This window comes from Solea senegalensis, linkage group LG16 (genome assembly GCF_019176455.1).
Source record: "Solea senegalensis isolate Sse05_10M linkage group LG16, IFAPA_SoseM_1, whole genome shotgun sequence".
In the NCBI taxonomy this organism is placed as follows: domain Eukaryota; kingdom Metazoa; phylum Chordata; class Actinopteri; order Pleuronectiformes; family Soleidae; genus Solea; species Solea senegalensis.
The window spans coordinates 18827319-18844621 of NC_058036.1; the positions used below are offsets into that span (position 1 = coordinate 18827319).

The 17303-nt window shown below is 44.3% G+C and overlaps 1 protein-coding gene across 1 annotated transcript in view; it reads right to left on the reverse strand.

Annotated features, from left to right (window-relative positions):
• dlgap2a (discs, large (Drosophila) homolog-associated protein 2a) overlaps nt 1–17303 on the reverse strand; it is a 135599-nt gene that overhangs the window by 30989 nt on the left and 87307 nt on the right. The window contains exon 4 of the mRNA XM_044046822.1: nt 8300–9441. Coding sequence (XP_043902757.1) covers nt 8300–9441 — 1142 coding nt within the window. The remainder of the gene's footprint in view (nt 1–8299; nt 9442–17303) is intronic.

Sequence of the window (17303 nt, forward strand, 5' to 3'; positions counted from 1 at the left end):
ACTCACATAATGAACTGATGAGGATTGTTCACAAACTCATTATACACAGTAACACGCACGCACACACGAGCCCGCACGCTCAACAGCACAATGGGGTTCAATTAATGTTCAATTATTACAGCAGCGGCGGCGGCGGCGGCCGCGTCAGCTGACTCAGGGTCTTTGCTCTGACACACACACACACACACACTGCAGTCAAACCCTCTGGATCCACTTAATTGGTTTAGAGGGACGCTCATTAACATAATCAATGAGCTGCACTGCAAAATATGACATTGTCAAAAATCATTACATTCTATGTGGAAGTTGAAGGTTTCTCTAACACTGGAGCCATTTGTCACTTTCTGGCAGCTGGGCCGGCCCTGGCTCAGAGCCAGTCCACATTCAGTTCAATCTGGGTCCATAGTTTCATCACCATGAGTTTTAAAATATCCCTGTAACCCTCCCCACACACACACACTCTAACAACTATTAATTTTAATAACGGTGATAAGACTGTTTCCTTTCTTTTTGCAATCAGTGACTCACTCCCTACTCACAGGTTCACGGTGAACTGAGTGACGGTTGCGTCAGGACGAGATAAGCAGCATGCAAAATGTCACAAAGGCATTTCTTTCTTTCTTCTTCTTTTTTTTTTGTTGCAGGCAAATGCCATGGATTGGGAAATAAAAAATAAAAAATTCAATTGTCATTTCGAAAGGAAGTGCAAATTATTCAAAGCGATGAGCCACGGAATTCATTAGCGGCTCTGGAAGGTGAAGCTGAAAAGAATGAATCCACTGACCTCTGGCATGAGAGCCAGAACGCCCACCCTCAATTAGTGTTTCAGCCAGTGTCACATCAAATGAAAATGGCTTGAATAATTGACGGTAATGGTTTCATTGCGACGCACTCAATCTTAATCACAGAGAATGCATGGATCAAAGTCGACTTCATCCATGTTGTGAAGTTAGCGCGGAGGAGGCTATGACCGATGAGGATTTAAAGCTCAGTGGCAGATTCCAGCGCACGGAAACACGAGGGTATGGGTGAATCACACGTTGTACGGAGAAGGATATACAGTAGGTCTGTGCCCGGAATAAAGAATAAATATGACGCAGGCATGAGGATGGACGCTCACACACACTCAAACACACACATCCTGATAACAGTCATTCATCTCGCCTCCAAAGACAGACTCACAGCAGCTACCAAATGGAGTCGATGGGTTAATTAAGTCTTGGAGGGGTTTGATATTTTTAGACGTCTAATTAATGAACGTAGTGCTGGAGGACAGGCGCAAGCTGTGGTTAGATTCCCCTTTAATTTGGATTTGCTGATAAACTGGATGGAGTCTACGGTGTCTCCCAATGAGGATAAAAATACACAGACTGGGCAGCAGCAGTGAGACGGCTGACTGCTGTGAGGATACACGCCGTGACCCAGCATGCTCGGTGTCACTTTCCAACAAATCTATACGACTTTATTCAAACAATCCTCTTTAAGAAACACGCGGTGAAACAGACGTCCGGAAGATCCCGTTATGTGAAGAAATGGCGGACGCAGTAATGATGCCATGGGCGACTGACCAACGAATAAACAGCCCATGCTGGAGTTAATATGTTGGCTGGAAGCTGCAGGTTTGGACTCCCAGCCAGCAGGTCCATGTGGGCCCCTTAACGGTTATATTCAGACTGATAAATATGGATGTTTATAGTTTTCATGGTGGCCCCCCCTCTACTTTACGCCCTGAAGTTCTAGCACTATTCAGCTCGACTCTACTAGTTATTTTCTTTTTTGCTTTCCATTAAGGAAAGTTCCTGGTCCTTTTTTTTTAATGGTACCTGCTCTGACGAGGTTCCAACTGCCATCATGGACACAAGAATGGAACTCGTCATTTTTTTTGCCCACCTTGAGGAGGTACTATGAAATAATGGAAAACAATGTGTCTGATACCCAAACCGAGTCGGGTCAAGTAGAGTAGTAGTGCTAGAAAGCCCATGTGCACAAACAACCATGGACAGAGACCTGCTGGCTAACAAACATTAAAGCTAAAGCCTGATTTATGCTCATAGATGAAGTTGAAGCTCGTTCAGTGATGTTTGGTCATAGAAAGAAGAAAGAAAATACACTCTGGAATTTGCTTGCCAGCACTCCACTTACAACTTTATAAAACACCAGAAACCGACACGAAAATGATCACTAACGCTTTTCTACAGAAGTCTCAGCTAAAGAAATAAAAGACACTTGGCCAGTCTGTGTCTGAAGACAGGGCTTTTTGATGGTTCACTATTTCCTTTATACACACAAAGGGCCTTTGTGAGTACAGCTGTGAGCTGTGTAAAAATTCAGATGACTTCCTTGTGCTGGGAATGAACCCAGGTTGTTCACATGGACGTCAACTGTCACGCTGAAATGGTTCCCAAAGAAAGGGATAAACAGACATTTGTACATTAGATTTATGGATACCTTTACTTTTATAAAAATAGTGTGTGTGTGTGTGTGTGAGAGTGTACAGGGCGTCGGCAGGCTTCTGCTAATGCTCCTGCAGTGCAGCAGTGCATTTCATTGATTAACTCTGCAGCTCTATACCTGTATATACACAGCATCTCTGCCACCAGGAAAAAAAGAGTCATGCCATTAAGTAAAGACACAGTGAGAGGGAGAGAGAGAGAGAAAGATAGAGAGGGAGAGAGCATCTTTTGTTATTATCCACGTTTCTTCTTTTTTTTCTTCTTCTGCCAAAAATGTGTCACAAACCTCATGAGGAAACCCCCACACACACCCTATATCAGAAATGTGCGACTTGACCAGTCTTCTCTAAGCGTTTCGAGTAACTATGGCAACAGAAATTGAAGAAATTTCACACAGAAATGAACGGAGAAGGGTCCTAAAAGAATGATCACAACCCATCCCACTTTGGAGCCTCACAGTGTCGTCATACTCTCATGTGGAGACGTGGTTGGAACTTTTTACGGGACACAAGACTTGGGACTTTTTTCAGTTAAAAAGTGGTGACATCATCGATGATGTCAGACACTGGCTGGGCTGCGGTTCATGAAAATAATCACAAAAATCTCTTTTCTTGGCCACAATTTCCAACCTACGCAGACAATTTTACATAAAAATAAAAACAAATACACAAAGTGCTGACCGAACCTCCCTTTGAGTCCCGTTTTTCACAACTATAAAAGTGAGAGCTCCTGAAAGCCTCCTGGTGTTCACAAGCCAAGAGTTTTATCTAACTTCCACCTCCACCTGAGCTGCCTGGGGAAACTGCTGAGGATCAAGAGGCAGAACATTCCTGACACTGAAATCCTCAGCAGGTCCAATATGTCCAGCGTCCCCCACCGTCTAAGCTGTGCCATGGACTGGCCATCCACAAGACTGCCATAAAAAAAGTCTTCTTTGGTGAACTGAAGTATGGCAAAATAGCACAAGGTGGACCCAAAAGCACTACAAGGACCCTCTAAATTCTTCTTTGCAGAGCTTTGATATTGACCTCAAACACTGGGAACGTCAAGCCCAGGACCGACCATCGTGGGGAAGGTGCAGACCTCAGTGAGAGCAGGAGACGATCCTGTGCTGAAGAGGCAGCAGCGAAGTCTGCCGTGAAAGACACCGTGCCTACATCCTCTCTGACCTCTCCAGTGTGCCAACGAGCATTCCGGATGCTTCATAGTCATCTGCGTCCCCACCAAGACATGCCATGGTCATCGTCAACCCTGATGATGACGAACAAGAGAGCGAGTCTTGTGTGGAGCCAGTCTTCCACACTGTGGTCTACAGCTGAACCGAACCAAAGACATAATGTTTAAGTCGTCTCAAAGGGGCCAGTGCCGAAGCTGATGAGTTCTAGAGGATCTTTACTTTGAGAGTCACCTGGTGAACTTTGAAGAAACTTTAGCTTTGGGTTCCCTCAGATTGGACAAGTCCAGTCACAGCTCTACATAAGGAGATCTCAGACCAGAACCACAAGGGGGCCAAATCTTGGAGGATCTATGATACTGTATATTTGATCTGTTTCACCTTACTACATTACATTACATTACATGTCATTTAGCAGACGCTTTTATCCAAAGCGACTTACAATGGAATCAAGTACAATTAGCCAGGGGTGGAATCGAACTTGCGACCATGATGTCTTTGGTACACAAGGTAGGGTCTTAACCACTGAGCCACTCCACCCCAGTCTACTAAAATGTTTCTATCCAAATAACAGGAAAGGCAGAGTCAGTTTGCCGTCATAGGTGGTAATTCACTGGCTGAGGACTGTCAGTGTAACAACAAATCACCTCACTGCCTAGAAGGCTATTCCTGTCAAGTTCAGCAGGCATCTGGCTGACAGTGGAGCGTTGTCAGCTCATCATCGTAAAAGCTTGCCCATGTGCTTCGCCCCGTCTGTCTCCCTTCAGCTGACAGCGTCTCTGCGTTGTCGTCCTCCGCACCTTTAACGGCACACAGCACACGCTGGGACGGCTCACACATTCATGAAGTTTCCTGGAGAGGGCTGAGAATTTCATTTTTGTGGATTGTGAAAAAAAATGCAAATTCAGATATAGTCTATTGTAAAGGTTGACTCACTGCTGATGATGTTGCTTGTTAAGTAAATGTTGAGCACTCTTATGTAGAGATAAGGACACACTTTAGGATTTAAGGTTTAGGTTTATTTTTTAAGGCTGTTTTTTTAAAGTAATCTCATCTTAAAACCAGCATTTTATGCTTATTTCTAGAATTAACTATCTTAATTTAAGACATCTTGTCAAGTGAAATTATCTTACTGCATGGACTAATAATTTCACTTGTTTTGAGCACCGTTTTTTTTTTAGATTTAATGTTTTTTCTTGTTTTATACAGCCATTTTTTGCAGTGCAAATGTATAATTCTGACATTTAAACAATAGAACAGAGAATAATTATTTGAAACACAATGCAAACTAAGCAGTATTAGCTATATTATTATTACTGATATAGAATAATTTGTGGAACAATTCACTTTTAAATTGTTACATGTTACATGACAACCTTGTTTTGATATAATAAGATAATGAACACATGAACGCAGGCAGACGTAGATAAAGTGACATTTATCTACAAGCTGCTTACAGATCCTGGGGTATCTGGGACAAACATCTCACTAAGTGATGATTCACAGCATGAAAACTATGTGGGAAACCCATGGAAGAAAAAGTCAGGGAACACCTGTGTGTGTGTGTGTAGGTTACTTTAGCTTTCCATTACAGTTTGGTTTCTGCTGCTTTGCACTTTAAAGCTTTAATCATCCACCTTTCTGCCTTTCAAGCTCCACCTTTGGCAAGCCATCATGGCAATTAATTGGCTTATTAAATCACGACGCATCAGCACAACTATCAATGAGTTAATCCCGCCTTTGTACCGCTGCATGATGGGAAGGAACAGAAGAGCTTTTGCTGGGGCAGCTGGCTTTATCAGGACTGATAAGGTGCTGGAAAGTCACAGGAAGGTGGCAGAGTGTATCACACAACTGTATGCACGTTCAAATTCAGCCAGGTGTTGCCAACAGTGCATGAATATTATCTACAATCGCCTCCTCTCGAGGAAAAAGGCTTTACCTCTGAAGTGCCCCGACGTCTGTGCGCTTGACTTTGTTGAAAAGACGACTACAAATGCTGTGAGACGACAGTTAAACTTTAAAAGCGACGAAAGCAGACACAGGTACCATCTTAACATTTTTTTTTTCTGCTTATTTTAACAATTAAAGGGCTAGAAAATGTCCTGTAACGACATGCTTTGGCCCATTTCTTCCAGAATAACTTTCAATCTGGCAGTTATTTACAATTTACTGCATTTTAAAATAATATGTTAACAGATTTGAAAGAAGAACCCCTGCTTCCTGCAACAGCGTGAGTGAAATTACCGTAATAACTACACATAACTATGCAACTTCTCAGCCACAAACCGTCGCGTAACTACGGCGATGCTTGCGCGAACGCGTGTCTGCGAAACACTCTGTGTTGTTTGTGGTCTGAGTTGGTTTCCCAAGTGACACTTGACATAGTTGTGTCATCGAAATTAAACAGTTACATTGCCCACTTTTATTCATTCATCATTTCATTACATTCATTCGTTCATTCATTCAATCATCCACACCGAGCGAATACGAGGAAGTCAGACCCCCAGTTACTTCCACCGTCACAAATCAGGTCTGCACTGCACAGCATTAATTATTCAATGATGTATTTAATGATGTATGGACTAATATTTATCTTATAATCATTTTCACTGCTGTGACTGAACGATATAGACGTAAATAAAGGAGAAACGTTTGGATCATTTTCTTGCAGAGTGCAGCTAAGTGATGTCAATCTCTCGTCAGATACCGTCGTTTTTTTACCTATGGCAACACTGATCATTAACTAAAGTGCTGATAAACGTGTGTGTGTGCGCGTGTGCGTGTGGTGGAGCTAATTTGGGCTGATTTGTGAAATGACTCAGCCGGAAACACTAATGCCAGGTCAGATAGTGTCATTTCAGAGAGAGAGAGAGAGAGAGAGAGAGAGCAGCCAAAATGAATCTGTCTCTGTCTTCCTCGACGGCCGGTTAATCAATCTCTTATCCACACACACACACACACGAGAAACCACACACTAATGTGGAGAGCACACACACGTTAACACGCAGATGCTGTTTTTGCCACACTTCAAAAGGTGTTCTCCCTTCCCTCTGTCATCGTCCAAGGGCACAAACAAGGTGACTGGCACATCATCAAATCGACTGGTGGATAATGTGTGCATGTGCCCCACACACACACACACACACACACACACACACACACACACACACACACACACAGACCAGACAGTTGTGGGAAATCCAAATCTGAAGCAGCAGGAAGTGAAAACGTCTCAATGTGACCCCGTGGTGTGAGCATCACTCCTGACTATCGGCTCTGTCTCTCCGCCTGACTGCTCCTGGTGATGAGAGAAACAACAGTAGCCGCGGGGGAACAGAAATAGCCATCCCAAATTTGCTGTTTTGTCCTTTCTGCTTCCTGGAGGATCACAGTTCATCCTCCGGGGGTACGACGGCCCTCAGTCGGATGCACCTCGAAATGTCCCCGCCTCTCTCTCCTTCCATACATCTTCCAGTGCTCGGAGAGGGCATTGATCTCCACCGGGGAGGGGAGATGTGTCACCCTGCATGGATTGGATTGATCACAGCGGGCTAAATATAGCCCTGCAGCAGGAAGCAGGGAAGGAGGATATTTTTAGAAGTGTTTATAGTCCGACGTCTTGGACACTGCCTCGGCTGAATGACCAAGTAGAAGTGCTTTATTTTTAGAAGACACAAGTTTTGCTTTCTTTAGCTCAGTTTAATTTGAGTAATGTATTGGTTTTTTGTGATTATAGCAGATCAATTCAACAATCTCTCCGCTCCGAGTACTGACGCTTCTAGTCCTCTTTCCCATTACGGTGAAGTGCTCTTTATTTTGGCTGCGGGCGGCACTAACGTGATGCTATCAGATACGACATTTTCCCATTTTTCGCCACTTTGATTTGCACTTCCCAATTCCTGGGCATACTTTCTTTTTCTACTCTTCAAGCATGCGTCTAAAAAAGCTACAAAACACTCCTGTGAAAAGTGCTGACTCCCTTCCGATCGATCCCTGCGGCGCTACGCCGCCTCACGCTGAGCCAATCGCGAGCCCTTTATGAAACGCTAACCACACTCAGAGCTCAAACCTACGTAAAATCACAGCAAATGACGTGGTCAAAAAAAGAATCATTGATCTCCGGGATCTTTTGTTCTCATACTGCTGACTCTTCACCTCCAGCGCAGATCATCTCCTGCATGGAGTTAATTGATTTGGAGCCCCAGGATACTGTAGGTTCACACTGTGATACACAGCAACAAACAAAAACACTGTCTTTCTGATCAGCTGGACATCTGGCTGTGATGAGTTTTTTTGTGTTTATTGATCAATAAACCCCTGTAGAAAAAGAGTGAATTGTTTTGTGCTACGGAGGTTCATGTTCTGGTTTATGACTCATGGTTTCTCCGTGTGTTGCAGTGCACATTTTCTATCACTGACGGTTTTTTTTCCCATCATCTCTTCAATTAAATCACTATCTCCTGTTTTCAAAACATCTTGTGAATCACCACCACAGATCCATGCATTTAAATGTGTTTACCTGCGTGTGAATGTATGCAATCAGCTGATATCAAAAGTAACGTGTGTGCGCACCTTTTCTTTATCAGTTAAATGAGGTGTTGCACACAAATGGCGACCGCTGCTCAAGAAGCACAGCACAAGTGAGTCAGAGAACATAAGCTCAACTTACCTGTAGATAGTGACAGGGCCTGAGGTTGGGCTTAAGGTCAGTGGGTGTCATGGGCTTCTCCAGGTTGAGTGAGGACTTCCTGTAGGCCTCCTTGGCTTGGCTGACCGTTAGCGTGGACCAGGAGCTCCTCTTCATGAATTTGCCTTCCGGTGCCATGCTTATGCTCTCGCAGGCCGAGCACTTGACGTCATTGTTACTCTTAGAGGTCTTTAGGGACAGGTCTCCTGCCAGGTGACTGTGCATGGAGTCAGGGTAGCAGTGGCTGATGTGGTCCACAGGATGCCGCGACATGATGCTCGGCGTTCTGTACGTGCTGTCACTGTCCAGGTTATCGTCCGAGCTCCACCAGCCCCCGGAGCGTTGCTTGCCCTCAGATTTACGGTCTTTGCTCTTGCTGCGTTTGCTGTGTTTGTGGTGGCCTTGGTGGTGGTGATGGTGGTGGTGCGAGTTGTCCCGGTGCGAGTCGCCTTTGGTACCGTTCATCTTGGAGGAACCCTCTAGAGAGTGGGACTTTGTGAAAAGCTTCTGTACCGAGTGAACTAAGTGGCGTATTCGCCCCGGGCTTTCGTTGCGCTGCTCTGTCGTTGTGGTTGTGGTGGAGGTGCGTTGGTACTGCAGTGTGTGGAAGCCGTCCCGGTGCAGCGGCATCTGCTTTTCAAATTGGTCCAGGAGGTTTGCTGGGATCCGGTTCATTTTGCCGCTGCCGCCGTGCGAGGACGAGCCACCTTCATCCCGGGACTCCCTGCCACCCGAAGTGTTTCCACCGCTCTCCCGTGAAGCACTGCCGTAGTGCATGCGGGGGAAAGTGCTACTAGAGATGGAGTGGTCAGTGGCCGACATGGACACTGGCATCACCATGCACTCAGAGTGGATGGAGCTCCTTGGGGAACAACGGTGGTGGCTCTCGAGGGGGCAGCTCTCGGTGGGGCTGAGGAGGTAGGAGGGTGACCTTGTGTCGCCATGATGGAGGTGGTGGTCCAGGATGTGGTCACAGTCAGCCAGGCCGCAGGTGTGAGCTGAGGCGGGAGAGGTGAGCTGGAGCTGGGCAGGGCGGCCACCGGAGAGACCCTTCATGTTCCTGGGTGGAGGGGAGTAGGTGTCCTCATCGAAGTACTGCGAGGGCGACCATGAATACTGCTGGTCTGAGAACAAGAAGGAAGAGACGGAATATTAGATCCCACCATATTCTACACATCCTCCGCAACTATGAACACTGTAAACACCCAGAAAACCCCAAAGTCAGCCCTTCCAATTTTTTACCCTCACTCTCCTCAGGTCCGTGATGACAAACTGCTGCAGAGACAGGGAAACAAGAGAGAAGGACAGGCGACAGGTAGGAGCCCGCATTGCCATTTATCCAATGCAAAGTGAAGTAATAGCCTATCACTTTGTGCTGCTGGTATCATCCATCAAAACCCTGAGGAGAGCGCTGTGAGCCTTATGGCCGGATAAGCGTCCTTGGGAGGCGATCAAACACACTCTCCCTCCTTCTCTTTCTCTTGGCCTTGTAGTTTTAGATTAACACCCAGTTCTATGTGATTGGTCACCAAGGGCAGACGTCCCCATATTTTACACAATTGTATTCAACTTAATCACAGGAAAGGGTTTACTTTATCTTTACACCCCACCATTGACTTGCTTCCACTGTAATTAGAATGTCTGTCTTTTGAAATGTGTCAGGAAGACGGAGGTTAAACCAACTACTATTTTATTAATAACACCATAAATGCCATAAATGCCTTAGAGAAAAGTATCTTGGAAGGTCTGAACGACCTAATATCTGATTAAATGATGTAGTAAAAGGTATTTATATCATAATAATCATATTGTGTCTCACAAGTAGAGCAGAAAAGCTCCTCCATGTTTCAAACCTTTCTGCATCATGTCTTATGAAAGAAAAACAAATAAATAAGTCAAAGAATAGCAATATCCAAGATCACTTGCCTGCCAATAATACACCTCATAAACCCTCCCACTCCCACTGTAACCCCATAAAATGTAAGAGAGCTTTATGAACTGCAATAAAATAAGAGATAGAAAAAGATGCATCTAAGGCCAAACTGTATATTAATGTATTAACATATCAATATTCTTATGAACTTAATTCCGATACGGAGTCATAAATACAAAAAATTAAAATGAAAATGATCTAGCTACAAAATATCATCGTCTACCACAACACTATTGCTGCTGCAGTGATTCATGATGGGAGGGTGAAGTTCTACAAGTGTTAGAGAACGTTAGAAACAGAAATAAAAGAGGCCAGGGAGCAGATGTAGAGCTGCAGACTCACCTAAACAAATCCACACCTGCTTTAGTCTACGATACATTTAATGCTTTACCTTATATTAGACAGCCCTTTTCCAGCTGGTGACTGAAAATGGTGTCGCTTTCTAAAGTGCTTTACTCTTTGAACCGTCGCAGTCCATAGAGAAATTCAGCCATTTTACAACAGTCCACAGGAGTTGTTAATCCACCGCTGCCTCCATCAATACGTTCAAATGTGTTATTTTGCCACACTAATCTTGGATATCATTTTCGTGACATACACTTACCAAATGAGGCAGCAGTAGACCAGCTGCTCCCGTGTCCCCAAGGGTCAAAAAGGGCAAACATTAGTCGTTAGATTATGTGACGTACTTAAGCAGATGTAGATTTAGTGGGGTTAGCCTTTGGTAAAATCAGTTTTCAACCATATTTTCTATGTCTGATTCCCTGAGATCAGTGCTGACTATGTGTCAGTATCTTAAACCATCACTTTACATGTTTATATGTTCACAAAAAGAGTGTTCATGTCCCAACTATCCCTGTAATCGCCAGGTAGTCTGGTGGAAATGTTACTGCTGCTGTTCTTCCAAATTAAGGCCACTTTACTCCTTCACATAACTGTGATGGTGACAAATTAAATTGTCTTTCCCCCCCCAAAATAACCTCTCCACGGTGAACGGCTCCCTCTCTCTCTTTTGTGTTCATTCCCCTAGAAGACTATTTACTCCTATCAGTGGACCATGGAACAACAGTGTGCTCTAAAAAAGAAAAAGAAAAAGGTGACTCGACAAATTTATATTACACCCATACAACACTGTCATCCTCCATGGGAAAAACCCCCCAGCATAACCATGACAGGAGTGATACAGTTAGAATCCTGCTGATTTGAATGTAGCCTGTAATACAGACAAACTACAGTATAAATGGATAGAATAATCAAAGAAAAGTCACAGTAATAAATAGCATAAAACTCAAAGGTTTGCATTGCCATACGCAGATTTATGAAGAACAGTCAATGATATGGCCCTCACGTCTCCATGGAACAGTAATGATAGCGTATACGTGTTCACGGTCGGTCTGTTGTGTCACGTATGACGTTTCGAGGCGATCGGTCAATGTGTGGCAAAGTTATAGGGCACTTCCTGTTTCGCGGCGAATGGTCGAAATTGGCCAAAACGCAGATGATTGCCGTGGCCACGCCCCTTTGGAATCCACAAAACCTTTTCACCTTTGATGTATCTAGTACAAATGGGCACTTTTTTTTTTTAACGTCGGTGCAACAAAATGCGCGTAAACGAGTTAGCTCATTTACGCTGGGTGCAAATCGCCAAAAATGGACGCCAAAACCATGGCTTTGGTTGACTTTTTTGTTCGTCTTGGTCTATAGCATCTTCCCACCAAGTTTCGGGAAATTCGGTGGAACAAAATTTTGCCTCCGTTTTCACCTTAGTGACACAACTCTTCCTGGAACAATGTCACTACCCAATTAATAAGGAATTTAAATCCAAAACTATATTTCTTACAATATTCAAATACAGTGTCCACTGGGTCATGTCGCTATATCACTGTGTGTAATTAAGATTTTCCTCCATGGTCAAAAAAAAGTCGAGCAAACGCCCACAAAACATTCAAGACCATGAGAACGGCTTAGTGCTCTGTCTGGGAGGAAATGAGATGAAATGTTTAGTCTTTTCAAACTTAGTTTTTAATGAGGTCTAAGATCTCAACTCCCAAAGTGCAGCCGCGCTGTCGTCCTCCATATGTCGAGATAAAAACATTCTCTCGCTTTTTTACCCGTCTAATGCGAGGAAGTCTTCTTGGCAGCCCGATGTAAAAAGGAAGAAGAGTTTGTTTGCGAGGCGGAAAATGTCAGTCGAACGATGACACGACGGAGTGAAATTCAACAGGTTATATGAGGTCCCGTTCATTTATCGATGAATGATTGATTAATTTTTGTCAAAGGTCACGTCATGTGTCTGTGTCGGGAAGACATGTACTATCTGTGACATTTGCAGACGGGGACAGGGTTAGATGTTTTTACACCGATACAAGCACCTGCCTTCACATTTGCTGCTTCCTGGAGAGGCGGGGCCATTTGCCACTTAGATGGACTGCAAGGATACTTAATGTGCAACACACAGTAAGAATAACATTATTTAGCCCTTAGAACACTGCTTTTTACCATTATGTGTAAATGTACAGTATATACAGTACAGACGCTATAAGAACGTGTAAAAATAGAATGTCTTATATCAAAATTTATTTAATTTTCACCAACTTTATAAACACACACCTGAGCAAAAAGTACTAAAACTGTTTGTTTACTTGTGGCTCGTTTTTAGGAACAAAAAGAAAAGAAAAAAACGCTCTATTTTGTGACTTCTGCACAATTACTGTGTAAAAATGTGATGTAAAATCAATCATAACTTTGACTCAACAACACATAAGAAGACAGAAAAAAACACATATTTTAAAGCCTAAATATGTGACCTATACACACTCATGCACTCAGGATGTCCATATAAGGAGTTGTGTATTATTCCCACGGTAATTTTACCATGGGTACACCTGAGCACGAAGGGTTAAATGTGCTACAGGATGACAAAAAAGAATATATAATATTTTAAATAACCGTGTCTGTGAAAGGCCATGAGCCACATCACTCACAAGTCTGCCTCGGCAAGCAAAAGTAAACCGGACACATTTGACCCAACACTCTGAAGATTCCTGAACCCTGTACTCAGCTCTAACATGGGCTTGGCCGTGATAAACACACCTTTATATATGTGACACAAGGAGAGCAGGGACGGGGGAAACGGGAGTCAAAGGAAGAGGCTCATTTATTATGGGCTTCTGTTCTGTGCCCCGCGTGCAGAGTGTGAGTAAAGGTCGTCGTGCTCCTCTTAACACATTAGCATTTAAATAGCATTATATCTGCGCTGAGTATCACTGACAGCTCCCACTCTTCCACCCGCTCAGACCCTAACTGGAGTTGAAAACAAAGTTAAAAGATAATAAAGCGCAGGACTGGACCGGGACATCATAAGCGTGCGACCTTCAGACTTGGCAGTGGTGAGTTAGCATGGCGGCTAGCTGCAGCACTGGAGATGAGAGGATCGGGGATGGAGACGGCTGTCAGCGAGGGATCCAGTGTTGCGACACAGCCTTTAATGTTTCGCATCACGGAGAGATTCCGTCATTCCTCAGTCGTTCTTTTCGACTGAGGAAACAGATGCAGAGCTCACTTCACTCCCATATGCTATCAAATCGATTGAATTAAACAGACTGTATATCATGCAACACATGCTAAATGTTGTACTTGTGTGTTGTAGTTAAAGAAAAAAGAATCATTGACTAAACAGCTTCTTTAGAAAACTGTGGCCTCAACCCTCGGGGTAAATCAGCAGTCGTCGCAGTTATTAGGTTTGAGATGGAGCCGACGGACAAAGAGGAAAAGCAGCAACGTCTGTCAGCTTTGCAAGTCTGATGACATCAACCTCAGTGGCTCTGATCAAAATGAGGCCTCGGCTCGCAGCGCTGGCACCGATCCCGCTCACACTTGTCCGTCCAAGTGACAGCACGGGACGATGAATGTCAAGAGTCGAGCGTGAACTGAAACTGAACCTACAGCGTTTTTAGTTGCTAACGCGATACTCGACTAACGGAGCTGTTTTAAAAACGGCCACAGCAGCCGCTGACATTTTTCCCTCAGAGATCAGTCGTCTCTGTACGAGCACAAACACACAGTTCCTTTTATGTTCACATCTATGACTGACAACTAATGCTGAGGCATGAGAAGAACAAAAAACTGTCTGTTACATTACAGTTTGCTGAGTCAGCGCTCTACACATTGGAGAACCTGCTCTCTCTCACAAATGGCCATAAATCAAATTGGAAAACTACTGAGAGGAGCCATTGTCACACGAATCCATACGACAATAACTCACTCTATTAAAAAAGAGCAGCGGTCCAAACACTGACCTCTGCGAAACACCAAGTGACACGCTGCTGACAGACGTCATAATCAACCGCTTTAGACCATCATTCAGAGCATGTTGTTTTTTTATCATGTTTTACGGACTAAATTGGACACATACAGCACAATTTGATTCCAAGTGATAGCACAATAACCTATAAATAACAAGGATATTCTCTTTATTTTACATTTAATTATGAACAACCTGAACTTTCTTGGGAAAAATATGTGCAATTTCAACAATATTATACCTAAATGTACCATTTACGTGTGTGCATTACGACTTACAAAGGCACAAAACAAATGTAGTGTTTCACTTTACAACTCGATTCTAATCATGTGCAACTTTCACAAATTCTATCCTGGGGGCAGGATTGGACCCTCTGGTGGGCCAATTCGTGTGAGAGTGAATGGCTGCTTGTCTCTATGTAGCCCTGTCCAGTGTGTACCCCGCCCCCCTATGTCAGCTGGGATTGGAACCAGTGACCCTCATGTGGTGCGCAAAGTGGTAGAAGATGGACGGTCCTTTAAAACCCTTAAACAGTTCCCCTTTTCCCTTTAGACAGAGGGACTGAGGTTATCTACATAACTGAAGGTGCACAGAGAGAGAAGCTCCATAATGTGTATAATGGTAACTTTGTAGGTCACTTTTTCCCCCTTGATGTAAAAATATCCTCAAATATACTTTTATTTTTGGGGTATAATTCCCAGTAAAAACACATTCTGTGCCTAATTATACTGGTTCTGTGCAGGTTTCTACAGTATTTTGACAAAATGAGCGGTACACACCAGATTGGGGCACATTATGGTGTTGCTTTTTATTACTATTTTCTTCCTAAACCAATATCTGGTGTGTATACAAATTATTTGTATGGAAAATTCTATTCTAGGGTCAATAATTCACATTACTGCAGCGTGGCCTCCGGTTCTTGTCGTTTGTAGCTACACTCAAACATCAGAACTTAGCACGGCTAAGTGGATGCTGTCTTTAGTGCCAGTAAACTATAAGAATGAGTACGTGAAGTCAGTTTGTGCATGTTTTCAGGAGAGCCGTGCGGGTTCAGGAGGCTGCAAAACAATAGCGCTACAAAGCAAACAGACGCTGTAGCAGATATGCATATTACTGTAAACCCTCCCCCATTCCCCCCGCTTCCCAAAAGAGCTGTGAGTCTATCAGCCTCTAGCGCTAATCTCTTCAAAAATGATTAAGCTATTGGCAGGCTCTTCCTACAAATGTAAAATAAGAATTTCCTTCTCTAACACCCAATTTCACCGGTAGAGTGGCGCGCTGAAGTCACTCGTAGTGTTTAGCTGCAGAGAGACTACAGTGGCCAGATAAGGAGAAGCCGCTGCATGTCTGAATACTTATCGCGCGGGCCACTAATGACGGAGTGTGTTATCTGTGCTTTGCTCAGCGCTCCTCCTCAGCCCGCTCGCTCTCTGCCAGTCAAAGTAAAGATGGAACCGTAGGTGACGGAGCGGAATTGAACTCATTCAGCATTCTTCGTCTCCACAGCCGAATGACAATACTTAAGGCTTTTGTACGTCCAAACTTTCCGGCTCCTCTTTTGTATTCTTGGAATTGGAGACAAAAGGCTGAATTTACGATGCTTATATTGAGGATATACAGGCCCGTGCATGTTCTGCCGTGATAAGTTCATCCCACACATCATCAGCAGCAGTTGTCTCTTTGTTTCACTTCCTTATTCACAATCTCCTCAATCTCAATCGTTTTTTAAAAGCGCCACCTTTTCGTTTACAGAAACTGACGGCGGAGTACACAGCGACGAACCTGCGCCAACTGCTCGCCAAGTGGTGGATTGCGCGGGCTTGCATTTGCATGGAGGACTCATAAATCGAAAGCAGCTATGAATTAATCATGCTGAATGTGAAATGCTGCCACAGGAAAAGCCCCGCTCGTGTCTGTGTGTGTGAGAGAGAGAGAGGGAGAGAGGGAGACAGCGAGTAAGTTGCGTCTTATGTAACAGCCAGGACTGCATTGCCAGGCAACTTGTTAGAGGAAGCCTCAGAACTGTTCCCGGTTGCCATAGCAACACACTCTCAAGTTCACATGCTTTGCAGCGACTGACGGCTTGAGGAGAAAATGAGAGATAATTTGATATTGTCACTTGTGTTATTATTTCGAAAGGGACGATGAAGGATAGACACGACGGGTGTGTAAAATGTTAAACGCAGCATCGCCGTACTCGGGGATCGGCTCGTATTTTTTTTGGGGGAGGAGGAAGAAAAGGTGCGGAGCAGCCCTCGTGTCCCCTGAGACAAACCCATCAGGAAATGTATTTCGAAAACACTACAGATCCCATGGGCCCCGCAGGCATCCACAGTCCTCAGCCTAAAGGAGACAATTGAAATCCTTTCTCCTCTAATGTAATTTTCCTCTCTGCAGACAGCAGCAGCCCACAGAGTGGAGGGAGGGAGGGAGGGAGGGAGGTGGGGGCCCGGGCCATAATGACTTTTTGGAGATGGAAGAGATACAGACAGTCCAGTTCAGATCCTTGTCTCTCACTGCCTCCGTTCCCCCTTCCAAAGTCAGCCGGGGACATTAGCGCCCGCAAAGTCAATCAGTGTGCTAAATGATTCGCTGTGATGTTAATCTGAGCACAATCAGATTAGAAAAAGAAATTAAGAGCAGCGGCAACATCTACGCTACCGACACTATGCAAAGGATTACATGTACTGGATGTAAGTGGAAGGAAATCAGTGACACTTGGCGTGTTTCCGCTGGCGCGGCGCGGCACG